The 16,667-nt window shown below is 40.2% G+C and overlaps 1 protein-coding gene across 1 annotated transcript; it reads left to right on the top strand.

Annotated features, from left to right (window-relative positions):
* The first annotated feature begins 9,129 nt into the window (after window positions 1–9,129).
* Window positions 9,130–15,487, top strand: KRT12 (keratin 12). The gene is made up of 8 exons (XM_001101582.5): window positions 9,130–9,699; window positions 10,079–10,161; window positions 11,334–11,490; window positions 12,438–12,599; window positions 12,692–12,817; window positions 12,959–13,179; window positions 13,658–13,728; window positions 14,523–15,487. Exons 1-8 carry the CDS (start codon window positions 9,130–9,132, stop codon window positions 14,618–14,620), a joined length of 1,488 nt encoding a protein of 495 aa, XP_001101582.3. The 3' UTR covers window positions 14,621–15,487.
* Window positions 15,488–16,667: the final 1,180 nt, after the last annotated feature.

The raw sequence follows: 16,667 nt of genomic DNA, 5'->3' as shown, positions 1-16,667 counted from the left end.
TCATCCCAAAAGGAAATCTTGTACCTATTAGTAGTCACCCCCCATTTCCCTTCCTCCCAGCCCCTGACAACCACTAATCTACTTCCCCTCTCTACGGATTTGCCTACTCTGGACATTTCGTATAAATGGGATCATACGATGTGCCCTTTTATACACAAATGTTCATAGCAGCATTACTCATAAGAGTCCCAAAGCAAAACACCTCAAATGTCCATCAACTGATGAATGGATAAACAAAATGTAATATATCCACACAATAGAATCTCATTCGTCAATAAAAAGGAATGAAGTACTAACACATGCTATAACAGAGATGAACTTGGAAAATATGCTAAGTGAAAGAAGCCAAATCCAAAAAAAAGAAAAACACACATTGTAACCTCACCCTTTCTGCATTTTAGTGAGCAATCATTGCATATGAATGTGTATGGGAAAAAATCAATGTGCGCTAAATCATTGTAGTCTAGTAAATAGATTGGACTTAAAACTTGATACAGAAGTTGTAAATAAGTGGGAGTGAGTTTGATTATTATATAGAAAATACTTACATGATTCATTTAAGAATAATAATATCCACCATTTATTGAGCACTTACTATGAGCCTGTGTGCCAAACATTTCATGCATTTCTCATTTAATTTTCACAATAATCCTGTGAGGTAGAAGCTATTAGGTTGAATCATATGAACCTGCCAATATATGATAATTTCTAAGAGTTGGGAATTTTTGAGGATGTGGATGGTACCACTTTGAATTCCTAAGATTTAATATAATATCTAACATGCATCAGGCAGTTGATTCATTATTTTGAATTGAAAGAATAAAGTTTTTTAGAAGCTTTCCAATATATGCTAATTTCTGACTTTCAGAAATTGCAATTTTATATGCTATTATATAGCATATGTAATAAGGTTCAACCTTATTATATTATCCCCATTTTACATATGAGGATAAATGAGGACTCATATGAAGACATGAGATAAAGACTTTCCCAAAGTCATGCAGTTAGCAAGTAGTAGAACGAGACTGAACCTCAGGGCTGTTTCTCTAAAACCATGACACCCTCTTAAGCAACCAATTACATAACAAAGCAATACATGATTCACAGTTGAAATAGGCCCTTGCCTATCCACAGTTATTTTGTTGTTTTCTAATTGTCATTTTCATCAGGCAGACACAACAGCCAATTGTGGCAAATGTCCAGCTTTGCTGGCTAACATCACACATGACTTCATTCAGCACAACTTTTGTCAGAAAAGGTGTTTCCACCTATTTTCACTGCCTTCTTTTCCAAAGAGGTTTCACTCATTTTTTTCTTAATTTTCTTCCAAGTCACGCCAGCTAGTAAATTGCATTTAAAAATGTTAAGAATATTTAAAAGTGAATTCTTTTTCACCTACTCAGTCACATTCCAGAATGGTCTGAAACTTCGACTTGCAAATACCAGACTGAATCTGATTAATGAGAAACCTATGCAGATGGGTTTGTAACTGATTAGGCCTGACCACTGTCATATGGCAATGATGGCACAGTGTTAAAAGAGGTAGGGTTGTTATTCTTTTTTTTTTTTTTTTTTTTTTTGAGACGGAGTCTTGCTGTGTCTCCCAGGCTGGAGTGCAGTGGCCTGATCTCGGCTCACTGCAAGCTCCGTCTCCTGGGTTCACGCCATTCTCCTGCCTCAGCCTCCCAAGTAGCTGGGACTACAGGCGCCCGCCACCACGCCCTGCTAGTTTTTTGTATTTTTAGTAGAGACGGGGTTTCACCATGTTAGCCAGGATAGTCTCGATCTCCTGACCTCGTGATCCACCCGCCTCGGCCTCCCAAAGTGCTGGGATTACAGGCTTGAGCCACCGCGCCCGGCCGGGTTGTTATTCTTAATTTAGGATGGTCCTCTTTTAACTACCTGTTAAAAGAAGTAGAATTGTTATTTTTAGATCAGAAAAATGAGGATTTTTTTTTTCCTCTTGCTTCTTTGGTCTATCTCTAGTTTCTTCCAAGCAATCTTTCAAAGAAGTGGGTGAGTGCTACATACATGTGGACCAGATGGTGGAGTTCTACCTCCAGTTCTGCCAGCAGTTACTGTGTGAAAGTGAAGCATTAATCTTTGTATCTATCTATATTTCTTATATGAGCTAAGAACCAGAATGACATAATCCTATTTCTGACAGGTGTACAAATCCAGAGAAGTCTTTATCAAAACACATTAGAATTATCATCAATGTATTTTTTCATTTTATATGACATTGTCAGTGCAGAAGTGAAGCTATCAAACTCAGAGAGAGCCCCTAGAGATGAGGTAAGGATGGAAACCACTATTTTATCTGAGCTCTGGAGATTATTTCTACCCAGAGTTCTGAATCATCTAAAAGGGAGAATAACATGGAGTGATACAAAATCAAAACACGGCCAGTGACCCCCTCAGACACTCTGTTCTCACCCATATGCATCAGGATCAGCCTCAGGTACCTGATTAGACCCCCAAGTAACAATTCCAACTTCAAGCATTTGTAGTGATTTCTATTTTTGAATTCTCCTTCAAACATCTCTGTTTTCTCTCCCCTAAGCTCATTTCCAAGATTCCTCTCATCACGGTATTATTTTATCATCTTCCTGTCTCCTGCCACTTTCAAAATTCTCCCCTGCTTTCAAGAACCATTGATCTCTGGAGCCCAGAAGTCAATCTCACTCATGCCCCTTAGGATCCTTGTTTAACCCTCATCTCAAAAGTACAACACGTAAAATGTAAGCAACCCAAAATTCTCTCAGTCACTCACAGGATTTTATAATGTTATCCAAAGCGAAAGATATTACAGACCGAGGGATCAACAAGTTGCAGAAAATGACAGTTCTATCTTACGGGAAAAAACTCAGGTAGAAAACCCTGCAAAGACCAGGACACGAACCAACCTGACATGAAAAGATGAGTGTATGATTTACTCAATAAAAATCTAAAGATGTGTAAAAACCATATACCTAATATTCTCTATTTTGAACATTTCCTAAACTCTACAAAAATGGAAGACATACTTCTTTTGAACAGTTTGCCCTGGCTATAATCATTTTCCTCTCTGCCTCAACTTATGTAATCACTCTGCCAACAAGCCCAAGATTGTTTTTTTTTTTTTTTTAAACATCCCCACTGGCTTATACATTAATGTGCTGTCAAAGAACATTATTTTCACTTCTAAAACCTCTAAAGCAGAGTCTTGATGATTTAATTTAGCCTCCCACTTAAAAAAAAAAAGTCACTGAAGAAGAAATATTTTTCTTTTCAGCTTCTGAAGTTCCTCCCCATTCATAACCGAATTCAGAATAAATCTTGGTCAAAGAATACCAGTCAATTAGGGCACAGTCATTTTCAAATGAAATGAATTTTAAATGACACATTCAAACACATTAAGTCTTAACTTCTTTCAAATGAAATCATTTTAGGAGTGCAGTGATAAAGTTCAGCCAAACACCACGCTAGGACTCAGGCTAAAAAATAGACGTAGTACCTACCTAAGAAGCTTAATCTAGGATAATATGTAATATGTATAGAAATGTAAACAAATAATATATAAACATAATTTTTAGAGATTGAGCAATATTATTTAAATTTTACTGTAGGCATTAGTGTTGGAAAGTATATACCTTTCAGCACAAAATCAATTCCAAGTTCAAAAATACAACTGAATCTTATTCTCATATTATGTGATCAAATCACTGAGGTACAACTTTGAATTTGGCACATTTCCTTTGCTTCTGTTTTCATTTCGATGGCAGTAAAATGGAGTCTCTCTGTCTTGGGGGACACTTGGGACTGAATAATAGTTAACAACCATAACGTCAAGTTCTTGTGTGGGGAGTGCAAGTTTAACTTGTGCTTTAAAAGATCTCTGAAGATGTGGCTACAGGTCAAAGCTAAAACGAAAACTACATTTGCCTGTGTGTTTACAGAATTTCATGTGTCATGTTGTTGCTTATAAGCCATGAAAAGTCATTCTCTAGGTCTCAGCCCATACACTAAAAAATTCACGGAGAAAGCTTAAAAGAAAAGAAAAAAAAAAAAGAGCACCTCCTGGTGATGTGCAGGGCAGAAGCCTGGTGTCAGGTGTCGCAGCTAGGGGATATCAGAGTATCCTCTGCCCTTTTGATTGTCACTGCCAGCAGCAAGGTTGTGGTATCTATAGAAGGCACTGCAGGCCCGAATCCTATCTCTGCCACCTCCCAGCTGCATGGGCTTAAGTAAATCACTTAACAATTGGACTCTCAGACTGCTCATCTGTAAAATGGGATTACATCTCAAGCTGTAATCCCAGTGCTTTGGGAGGCCAAGGCAGAAGGATCACTTGAGGCCTAAAGTTCAAGACCAGCTTGGGCAATATAACAAGACCCCGTCTCTACAAAAAAATTCAAAATAAATTTTAAAAAAAATAGCCAGTGTCGTGCTGCATGCCTGTAGTCCCAGCTACTTGGGAGGCTGAGGCAGGAGGATCGCTTAAGCTCAGGAGTTCAAGGTTTCAGAGCTATGGTCACACCACTGCATTCCAGCCTGAGTGAGGGCAACCAAGCAAGACCCTGTCTCAAACAAACAAACAAATAAAGCCAGTACCACCTTAAGAGGTTACCATGAAGGTTAAAAAATAATGTCTGTAATTCACCTGGCCCAGTGTCCAAAAAGTAGTAAGTACATAATAACTGATAATTCAAACAAAGACAAGCTCAGTCAAAATGCTTATAATATAGATATAAGGAATCCTTGGTAAAAACCTCCATATGGGGCTAAAATCACTGGCTTTTCCACGGAACAGATTTTCATTCTCTCAAGAAATCAAACAAATGGATCATGGCTTCTCTCAAGCTGAGACTGTCTTAGGTTGCGACATTCTTTCCGTGTCTATAGCAAATGTGTGATTTCTGCAAATCTCTTGCTTAAACCCCCTTTATTTAGAAATCCCACTTGCTTGCTCTTTGTGACAAGTTTAGGTTGGGGAGAAATATGTCCCTTCACATTTGTCTCTTATGTAATAATATAAAAGGAAGTTGTAATTGGATTTCACCACGGGTTCGTCATTTGTGTCCCTGGGAAAGTGGCTTTTTTTTTTTTTTTCCACAAAAAGTCAAAATATTCCATCCATTTGCCAGAATTGATCCCAGGTATTCCTTATGGAGGTTTGCCGGGGCTTCAGGTGTGGCCCCATCTGTCCCCTAATCCCTAGTGGGCACTGCTAGTTCTAGCTCAGGACTCTTCACAAAGGAAGAACCTCAGCTTCAGGGAGGCTGTCATCAGGGAGATAATATCTGGATATGCAGGTGGACAGGAGGCAGCAGTAAACTGGCATCTGTCCCCTAATCCCCAGTGGGCACTGCTAGTTCTGCCTCAGGACTCTTCACAAAGGAAGAACCTCAGCTTCAGGGAGGCTGTCATCAGGGAGATAATATCTGGATATGCAGGTGGACAGGAGGCAGCAGTAAACTGGCATCTGTCCCCTAATCCCCAGTGGGCACTGCTAGTTCTGCCTCAGGACTCTTCACAATGGAAGAACCTCAGCTTCGGGGAGGCTGTAATCCGGGAGATAATATCTGGATATGCAGATGGACAGGAGGCAGCAGTAAACTACAGGGAATCTAGTCTACAGGTCTGGAATTCCTCAGGAGTCAGTCTGTACTCTACAAGGCAAAACAAGTGCTAGCCATTATGAGACAAACTCCAATGAGATCAAGGCTAGAGAAAGAAGCATTCTCAGGAGAAAGGGTTCCCAGAGAAGGTGGAGCAGCAGGGGCTGCAGAAGATCCCTCTGCAGGGAGCACCTGCACACTGGCACCAAGCAAAGACATCTGAGTGCATGTTTCTGGGTATGTGTGTGTGCATGCACGTGTACATTAGAATGAGGGTAACATCTGAATGTGTCTACATTGTGAATCCACTAATAATTAAATTATTATACTTTGTAGCTTGCCTTTATATTGATACACTCTTTTTAATTTTGGAAAAATTTCCTCATACATAACACACACTAATGACCCAGCAGTTTGATTTATCAAGAGAGAAATCAAGAAGCATATATTGAATGCTGACTTTGTCCAAGACACTGGGCAAATGGACCAGACATTGAAGATGGAGATAATAGCAGACCCAGTACTTGAATACTTTCATGTTGGCTTGGTTGAAATACTTGATTTAATTTTCAAAAAGACCACATCATTTTGACATAATTCAAGTTGTGTAACAGTTACAGGCTTACTTCACATATTATCTCTGCTATTGAAATGTCCAAAAAAATCATGTTATTATTTTAGTAAGAGAAACAAAAAGTACTGCATACGCTTATGGAAAAACCCTAAACGATGGCCAAGTATTTGCTAATTATTATGGTTAATTGTTTGTATTAAGTAGCATCTCAATGATCTCACAAGTATCCAATAATTTTGCTGAGAAATTAATCTTTACCAGATAGATTCAATCTCCACTTACAAATGTATAGAAAGCCTTCTAAAAGCCTCCTTTTGGGGAGTTAAACATCGAGCACTCATGGACATACAGAATGGCAACAATAGACACTGGGAATTACTGTGGGGAGCAAAGGTTAAAAAACTGTTGGGTACTATGCTTACTGCCTGGGTGATGAGATGAGTTGTACCCCAAACTTCAGCATCATGAAATATACACACGTAACAAACCTGCACATGTACCTCCTGAATCTAAAATAAGAGTTGAAATTATTTTTTTTAATCCAGTAATGGTAAGTAAATAAAAATAAAAATCTTCCTTTTTATGAAAGTTATGTATTATTAAATCAAATAAGAATTCAATTTTATTTTAGAAATCTATAATACTTGCATATTTTAAAAACTTTTCCTTAGAATAAAATAAAACACAGAATCCAAATATACCAATTGAAAAGGAGTTTTAGTGGCCATATATAAGGAAACAGAGGTCGCTGATGGAGAAATGAAGGCCCTGTTTCCCACAAGGCAGGAACTGTATCTTTACAATGATTTTAATGTATTTTATTTCAATAAATCCATTCTAGTCAAAATACATATATGTCTATAGTACACACAGTCAGTGTATACCTTATTAATGAAATCAGTATAAACATCTTCGCAAAAAAACTTATTTACACCCAGAAATTTTATTTCCTATCATCAAATACAGAGCAACCTGAATTTGGAAATTTGAATCCAATAATGAATTTCCAAGAATCCATAATCCATGTTCTGTACCCAATTATTAAAATTCAAGTGATAGATAACTACATAATCTTAAGAGAAAAGCAGATTATAAAATCTTATATTGAATCAATTATGTTCAAAAATGTATATAAAATACTCATATATACATACATCTTCTTTATGTTTTCTGCACCTTCTAAATTTCCTGCAATAAATACATAGAGGGCTACATTAAAAAAAAAAAAAACTATAGAACTATTTTGCAATGAGACATGTAGAGACTTGGGCCATCATCTCAAAGAAAACATGTAAAAGAAAAATCCTTATTCCTTCTTATCCAATCAAAATGCTCACAATTTAAATTCCTAAGGGAATTCCACCACCCTGGAATTGTACTACTTGGTTTCCAGGTATCTACAACTCTCTCTGAAAGCAGGCTTCTTTCAGTTAATGCATTTCCTTCAAGAACGTTAGTTTTCATGTTCAATATACAAGCCATATCAATTTCAAAGGTAAATAATACATCAAACAAGAAAGTACAAGAATTTTATGTCTTAAAAATTAAAAATACTGGATACAATTCCTTGAAGTACGCTTTGCAAAGTTTTCACAGCAAAGTTTAAAATATAACATCCAATGTATTCTATATTGTATAATTTATCCTTTTTCATCATAGCAGTCAACTGAAATGGTTCACTAGCCTCTTAAACTTGGGGTTTTAATCACTTCTTAATTTAAACTGTGTTTCCACTTTCTCCTTATTGATAACGGCAATAAAACCTGAAGTGTTCACACAGTCCATTCAACCAGTCAACACATTTATTGAGCAACCATTACAGGCAATATCTGTTGAAGGAATAAACATAAGTGCTGAATGTAGAGCAGTGAGCAATCAGACAAGGCAAAACTGCTTAAACAACGATGATAAACTCTACTATAAACTCTGCTACAAACAACTCTACTCAAAAATAGTACTTTTTGGAGTTGAAGAATCAGAGGGAAAAGAAACGTGCAACATCCTAATGCCAAGGTTTTAAAATCCTTGAAAATGGAAATTCTGGCCGGGTGCGGTGGCTCACGCCTGTAATCTCAGCACTTTAGGAGGCCGAGGCGGGCGGATCACGAGGTCAGGAGATCGAGACCATCCTGGCTAACACGGTAAAACCCCGTCTCTACTAAAAATACAAAAAATGAGCCGGGCATGGTGGCGGGCGCCTGTAGTCCAGCTACTCGGGAGGCTGAGGCAGGAGAATGGCGTGAACCCGGGAGGCGGAGCTTGCAGTGAGCCAAGATCGCGCCATTGCACTCCAGCCTGGGTGACAGAGCGAGACTCCATCTCAAACAAAAAAAAAAAAAAAAGAAAGGAAATTCTAGTATCAATCTGGAAAATGTATTTATTCTCCACCTTTTGCCAGTGCATTTCACAGCTGCTTCTGAAGCTGTATTCCACTAAAAGATATGCTTGATCATGATCGGATTTTACATCGGATTGGTTTTTCCAAAGGAAACAAATGGTTTACGTTGGATTTTCCAAAGGAAACAAACAGAAAAGATGAGAGAAGAATTTTAAAAAGCATAAGGTTTAGGAAGAAGTATTTAACGTATCCATTCAGCAATTGTTCATTATCTTCCTACTGTGTACAAGACGCTAGGCAGTGCTGGGAATACAGGCAACAGACTAATTTGGAGAAGAAAAATTCCTCATGACAAGTAGACTCTACTCCACCCAGCTTTCTTTTTCATATAACAAATATTTAATGGAAATGATTATTCAATTACTTCTGTATCAATGAATTTTCATTATACATAAATCATTCACTTGTTGAGCTGGCCAAAAACCTGGGGGGAGGACCCAATTTTGAGTGGAGAAAGTGAACTTTTCAACTGCGACACCCATCTCACAGCCTATAAAAGGTTAGCTTCCTGGCTTGCTGGCACAACTTCCTCTCCAGTTGTGGACATTCCCCAGGCTATGGATCTCTCCAACAACACCATGTCACTCTCAGTGCGCACCCCCGGACTGTCCCGGCGGCTCTCCTCCCAGAGTGTGATAGCAGGCAGACCCAGGGGCATGTCTGCTTCCAGTGTTGGAAGTGGCTATGGGGGAAGTGCCTTTGGCTTTGGATCCAGCTATGGGGGAGGCTTTTCTGCTGCTTCCATGTTTGGTTCTAGTTCTGGCTTTGGGGGTGGCTCTGGAAGTTCCATGGCAGGAGGACTGGGTGCTGGTTATGGGAGAGCCCTGGGTGGAAGTGGCTTTGGAGGACTGGGGATGGGATTTGGGGGCAGCCCAGGAGGTGGCTCTCTAGGTATTCTCTCAGGCAATGATGGAGGCCTTCTTTCTGGATCAGAAAAGGAAACTATGCAAAATCTTAATGATAGATTAGCTTCCTACCTGGATAAGGTGCGAGCTCTAGAAGAGGCTAATACTGAGCTAGAAAACAAAATTCGAGAATGGTATGAAACACGAGGAACTGGGACTGGAGATGCTTCACAGAATGATTACAGCAAATATTATCCACTGATTGAAGACCTCAGGAATAAGGTAAGATGATTTCTTTTGGAGGGGCTTTGGGAATTTTTTTCCTTTTTACCATTGCAATGTTTTACAGTGATAATCACCTACAACTTTGATATTTTCCAATTTGGCTGTACTTGCAGCAATTTTCTCATCCCAGGTTGTTTCATTCCATTTCATCATTTACCAAGAAATGATTGTATTTCCATTATCTTTCTGTAGGAAATCTGTATTTCTTTACTTCTCAATATTATTTTATACAGATATTGTCTTAGAAAAATGAAACTGTCTTAAACTCTAAAAACCAGCATTTAACATCACCATTTTTACCTTTGTGTCAAAAATATATTTGTATAATACTAGTTTTTTAGGGCTTCATCTCGTGTGTGTACCTCTTTTTTGCCAGATCATTGCAGCCAACATTGGAAATGCCCAGCTCCTCTTGCAGATCGACAATGCGAGACTGGCTGCCGAGGACTTCAGGATGAAGTGAGTGGAAGAAACTGAGGATCACGGCCATGTCCCACCATGTCTTCTGCCCTACTGTCCTGTCTTCACTGATATAAAATCTTCTGAAGTTCACATGCTCCATATATTTAGTGTTTTGGTAAATTCACATAGGGTGTTCTAGAAAGTAATTAGAATCTAATGCAATTCACATTAAATGTCCTTAAATTATAAGTTGCCTAAACCCAGGGCTATGGATCACTATATTTGTAGTGTGCTATTGACTCGTGATGTGACTGACACCGTAATCCTACCAAAGTCCTAAACCTCAATTTTCTTTTTTCTTTTTTTTTTTGAGACAGAGTCTCGCTCTGTCACCCAGGCTGGAGTGCAGTGGTGCGATCTCGGCTCACTGCAACCTCTGCCTCCTGGGTTCAAATGATTCTCCTGCCTCAGCCTCCCAAGTAGCTGGGATTACAGGCACCTGCCACCGAGCCCAGCTAATTTTTGTATTTTTAGTAGAGATGGGGTTTCACTATCTTGGCCAGGCTGGTTTCGAACTTGTGACCTTATGATCCATCTGCCTCTAAACCTCAGTTTTCAATGTATCAACCATTGTTTCCTGATGACACATACAATGGAAAGATTAACCATGTACTAATTTTTATATTCCTTCCTCCTTTTCCATGCTCACCTCTCCCAGATATAAGGAAGAAATACTAATTTCCTTTTTGCTTCACAAAATTTCCACACAGGAAGTTGCAATGGCCATGGTCCTGAACCTGTAAAATTTTGGTAACAGCCACTAAAGAAGTATCAGTGTTTTAAGTTAAATCATGAAGAACATTAAGCAAAAAGAGTAACTTATTTTCAACTGCTTTTAGAAATTCCACTTAGAGAGGGCTGCTGCTATTTATAGCCATGGCAGCCAGCAAAGGGAAAATTATTCCCTGGGATGCTGTGGTATTGGGATTCATAGCTGGTAGGAAAGTACTGCCTCATTATTTTTTCACTTGTCTTCTCTCCAACTGAATGGTAAACAATGGTGGAAAAAAAGGAAAGAAAAAACACAAAAGCAAAATCCTCATCATACATTGCAATGCTGCCATTATGAAGTAGGTGCACAGATGTAAGCAATAACGAGCCCTGAAGATCAGTGGCCTTGTTCAAATGGCTGTGTTGATTCCCTCAACTGCTTTGCACTTGGTTTTCAGGTATGAGAATGAACTGGCCCTACGCCAGGGCGTCGAGGCTGACATCAATGGCCTGCGCCGGGTGCTGGACGAGCTGACCCTGACCAGGACCGACCTGGAGATGCAGATCGAGAGCCTGAATGAGGAGCTGGCCTACATGAAGAAGAACCATGAGGAAGTGAGTCAGACAGGGCGGCCTCACTCAGCTACTTTTTTTTTTCTCCCAGACCCAAAAATTACAATTTCAAATTTAGAAATCTGGAGTCGGAACAAGTATGGAGAATACATTGTCTCCCTGTTAAAATGGCCATTTGTTTTGGATTTCTGTGGGATGTGTGTGTGGTGTATGTGATGTGCATGTGGTGTGCGTGATGTGTGTGTGGTGGTGGTGGTGATGGTGGATCCTGTTAAGGCTTAACAGATTAGAGGTACTTTCTGATTTTGTCATTTCCATTATAAAGCAATGACAATAGGAATGCTAACTGTCCTAATTCAGTGATTTAAAAGAAAAAAAAAAGCTGAGTATTTTAAAAGTTAAGGAACAAAAGTCTACCAATAATATATAATGTTATATGTGTTTGAGAAACTGGTTATACTTAGCATAACACACAGAAAACTCTGACATGTCACGGTGCATATTGGAGGCTAGGCAAGGAAGGGACGCTGGCAATAGGAAGTTTCTACTAGATTTTCAATGATTGTGGCACAAACAGCGTGCAAGCCCAGGTACTGCTGCAGCCCTCTGTTTGGCAGCTGTAGGTGAAAACCCCAGTGAGTGTACACCAGGCCTCCTTTCATGTAAAGGCCATGGCCCCTCAAGAAGTAGAGCCAACTTACCCATTAGGAACAGCAGGCACTGCTCCCAGGGTCTGAGGTAATTTCAGGGACCCATTAATATGTCTTAAGTTCCTGTAAAATCAGAAGAAAAATATGAATTTTTAGGTTAAAAAAGTTTTAAAATATTACATTAATATTTATACCAACAGTCATAAAATAGAATTTTTAAGTGTGTGTGTGTGTGTGTGTGCGTGTGTGTAGGAAGGGGCCCAGGAGGATAAAAGTATCCAGGGCCCACGAAAGTCACAATGGACCCCTGTGCCCCTCTCTCTCACGTGCTGTCCCCAGGAACTCCAAAGCTTCCGGGTGGGCGGCCCAGGTGAGGTCAGCGTAGAAATGGACGCTGCCCCCGGAGTGGACCTCACCAGGCTCCTCAACGATATGCGGGCGCAGTATGAAACCATCGCTGAGCAGAATCGGAAGGACGCTGAAGCCTGGTTCATTGAAAAGGTAACACAAACAACAAAGGCTTTGATACATTCGCAGAAAGCCCTGCAAGCGAGCTCAGCGCTCGAGTCCCCTGGCTGTCTTTGCTGTTGCAGAGCGGGGAGCTCCGGAAGGAGATTAGCACCAACACCGAGCAGCTTCAGTCCAGCAAGAGCGAGGTCACCGACCTGCGACGCGCCGTTCAGAACCTGGAGATCGAGCTGCAGTCCCAGCTCGCCATGGTACGCTCCTGAGCAAACAGACGCAGCATCCTTTGGACTTCCAAAGAAAATGCTGCATCCAAATTACATTAGCCGTTGACTGCCCTCCTCTTTTCGGTCCCCTCCATCGTTATTTCTATACCATTTCCCTCCCGCGTGCAGAAGAAATCCCTGGAAGACTCGTTGGCCGAAGCCGAGGGCGATTACTGCGCGCAGCTGTCCCAGGTGCAGCAGCTCATCAGCAACCTGGAGGCACAGCTGCTCCAGGTGCGCGCGGATGCAGAGCGCCAGAACGTGGACCACCAGCGCCTGCTGAATGTCAAGGCCCGCCTGGAGCTGGAGATTGAGACCTACCGCCGCCTGCTGGACGGGGAGGCCCAGGGGTGAGCAGACAACGAAGGCTGTAAACACCTTTAGGGGCTGACCAAGAGTGGACAGCAGAAATAGAAGGAATGGGGTTTTAGTTGACAGAAAAGCAAACAAACAAAGTCTAGTAAAGATATGCCTGGGATTTACTAAATGCTCTACACTTTGCAAAGTGTTTTCACCCATTATCTTACTTGGTAATTCATAAAATGCTGCAATGAACAAAGGCACTACTGTCAGAAACAGTTTGTAAATTAGTATTCCCTATACTACAAAAGTCACTCAATTTCTGATATCAAAGACCTGATGATAAGAAGGACACCTAGTAGCCTCCTGAACCACCTACTCTAACAAGCTTTCCAAAAGTGATCAGAGGCTGCACTAGTTGGAAGAACTCAGGCCTACAAATTGGGAAATCGAATTTCTGAGACCAACTCTTCCATTAAAAGCCAGGTTGCTTCACTTTTTGAGGTCATCTCCTTTGTTTTCTTACAGTGATGGTTTGGAGGAAAGTTTATTTGTGACAGACTCCAAATCACAAGCACAGTCAACTGATTCCTCTAAAGGTATGCAGAAACCCTAGAATCACTTAGAATAAGTCAGAATCACATTCATTAATGCAAAACCTGTAAGATCTCATTGAATATTGCATTATTATTAATTTTAATTTAAAGCATATTTATATTCTGAGCCAAGGAAAAACATTTATGCATTCCTGCACAAAATGAGTAGTCTGTACTATATTAAAACTTTTGGGGGCACGGTGGCTCATGCCTGTAATCTCATAGCTTTGGGAAACTAAGGTGGGAGGATCACTTGAGGCCAGGAGTTCGTGACCCACCTGGGCAACAGTGAGACCCCATCTCTACAAAAAACTTAAGAAAAAAAATAGCTGGGCATGGTGGTGTATGCCTGTGATCTCGGCTACTCTGGAGGCTGAGGCAGGAGGACCCCTTGAGCTCAGGAGTTAGAGGTTATAGTGAGCTATGATCATGCCACTGCATTCCAACCTGGGCAACAGAGCCAGACCCTGTCTCTAAGAAAATTAAAATAAAAATTAAAAAATTGGCAATCCCAGGAGGGAAAAAAACCTACTCTGCTACAAGGTATTATGATCACCATAACCAACTTTGAAATGTTTTCTTAAAAAAATGTTTTCATATGTGTACAAGGCAACACTGAATACATTTCATTTTCATTGGATAAAACACATTTTTAAGAAGTAAAATTTACTTTTGAAAGTTTAATTATATGGATTGTATCAACCAATGCTTAATTTAGAAACCTGCATTAAACAACTAATGCTGGATTAATATTTGAAACACTAACTTTTGCCCCCTTATTCCATTTTTATCTTTAGACCCGACCAAAACCCGAAAAATCAAGACAGTTGTGCAGGAGATGGTGAATGGTGAGGTGGTCTCATCTCAAGTTCAGGAAATTGAAGAACTAATGTAAAATTTCACAAGATCTACCCCATGATTGGTTCCTTAGGAACAAGAAATTTACAAACAGAAATCATTCCTTTCAGAGTAACATGGTGTATTAGTTCAATCTCTATTTTTGTCTGTTCCATTTTCTTTGGATTCCCTATTCACACTGAATCCTTTTTGCCCTTCTGAAACAATATGCAGTCACAAGCCATGTTGGTCACGTTGGTCTTTATAACAAATCAAAATTACCTTATATCTTTCTGGACCTGGAGTAGTCTTTTAATGAACTTTCTTCTGGTAATCTGGAATATTTTTTAATCATAGAGCTTTAATCAAGTAGTATTGTTTTAATAGAATTAATTGTAATAAAAAATGAATGGTAATAATGTGAAATGTATGCCTTCTTGATTCCAACAATAATGTTAAGAGCATAGAGAGAAGTTTTTGAAATACTAATAATAAAATAGAGGCTGGGAGTAATGACTCACACCTATAATCCCAGCATTTTGGGAGACTGAGAGGCAGGATGATTGCTTGAGGCCAGGAGTTCAAGACCAGCCTGGACAACATAAAGAGACCCCTATCTCTACAAAACATTAATAATAATAATAATGATAATGTAGATAAAAACTGGGATGAAGATGTCAGGGTTTGAGGATTAAGTTAAAAGAAGATTCTTTTAGAAGTGCTGGCCTTTTTATGTAAACCCATCAAGGTTGTAGCAAAATTATACTGTCTACTACAGCAGTTGAGAGTTGTCCTGTTCATTTTCTAGCACCATCTTTCATGCAGTCAGGAAACGCTGAGCCCTTACAGTGTGCCAGACTGGAGACTCAGTGATGAACATGATATGGTCCTTGCCTTGAGGAGCTCATGGTTGAGGGCAGAGATAAACATCTACCAGGAATGGTGATACAGTGAGATCTGTTGAATAGAAGTTCAAAGGGCTGGGCACCATGGCTCACGCCTGTAACCCCAGTACTTTGGGAGGCTGAGGCAGTGGATCACGCGCTCAAGAGATCAAGACCATCGTCACCAACATGGTGAAACCCCATCTCAACTAAAAATACAAAAATTAGCCAGGTGTAGTGGCAGATGGCTGCAATCCCAGCTACTCAGGAGGCTGAGGCAGGAGAATCACTTGAACCCAGGAGGCGGAGGTTGCAGTGAGCCGAGATTGCACCACTGCACTCCAGCCTGGTGATAGAGTGAGACTCTGTCTCAAAACAAAAAGGAAAAGACCTTCGAAGGACGCATGGAAGGAGAAGTGAACAATTTTCCAGGAGGGGCAATGAAATGCTACATAAAGAAATCATCCAGGCAGACGAGGGAGAAAGGAAACAGGGCAAATACATGTGAAAAGACAGAGGGTGTGAACAAACATTGTTCTGCTCTCCCTTCTCCTAGCTGGCAGCAGTGAGGCCCAGGGTGGGGTCTCCACTGGGACAGGTCAGACCCACAAGTCAGTAACAGAAATCATGTTCTGCATTAGGGAAAAAGGCAGCCAAAGTCTCAGCCTGAGTAGATCGTGGTTCAACATGCATTGCCAAATTCAAAACCCTAAAGGAAAATGGGCAAAATTTAATGATTAAGAGCCTGGCCTCTAACATCACACTGGGTTCAATTTCTGGCTCTGCTACTTAATAGCAAGTAACTTAACCTCTGTGTTCCTCAGTTTCTTAAAGTGGAAATGATAGCGATGACTGCACCTGGTTCAAGGCATGCGTTTGTGAAGATGAAATGAGGTTGTGTACCTAAAGCACTAGGAACCTGGAAACTACTGGCACCTAGAAAGTACTCAATATTTGTGTCTTATTATTATTTACTATATAGAACCAAAGTGGGATGAAGAAACAAGGAGACATGGTGAATAAGGAGTGTCAAAGGAGCAGAAGGGAGAGGGAGGAATTGTGCTAGACAAGAGGAATTCCAGAGCTGAGTCCAAAAGCCAATGGCTAGTCAGCCAACTTAAGCTGATTTGCTTCAGTATGTAGTTTTTCCTTTTAATATTATTTATATGGCCAGATGCAATGGTTCACGTCTGTAATCCCAACACTTTGGGAGGCCGACAT

The sequence above is a fragment of the Macaca mulatta genome, chromosome 16, assembly GCF_049350105.2.
Source record: "Macaca mulatta isolate MMU2019108-1 chromosome 16, T2T-MMU8v2.0, whole genome shotgun sequence".
In the NCBI taxonomy this organism is placed as follows: Eukaryota; Metazoa; Chordata; class Mammalia; order Primates; family Cercopithecidae; genus Macaca; species Macaca mulatta.
The sequence above is the reverse complement of the archived record's forward strand: the minus strand, read 5'-3'. Positions and strand labels throughout refer to the sequence as shown.

Coding starts and splice junctions, on each gene's coding strand:
- KRT12 (XM_001101582.5), top strand. CDS start 9,130: ATGGATCTCTCCAACAACACCATGTCACTCTCAGTGCGCACCCCCGGA. Junction 12,818..12,958: donor TGCAGTCCCAGCTCGCCATG/GTACGCTCCTGA, acceptor TCCCGCGTGCAG/AAGAAATCCCTGGAAGACTC. Junction 13,729..14,522: donor GTCAACTGATTCCTCTAAAG/GTATGCAGAAAC, acceptor TTTTATCTTTAG/ACCCGACCAAAACCCGAAAA.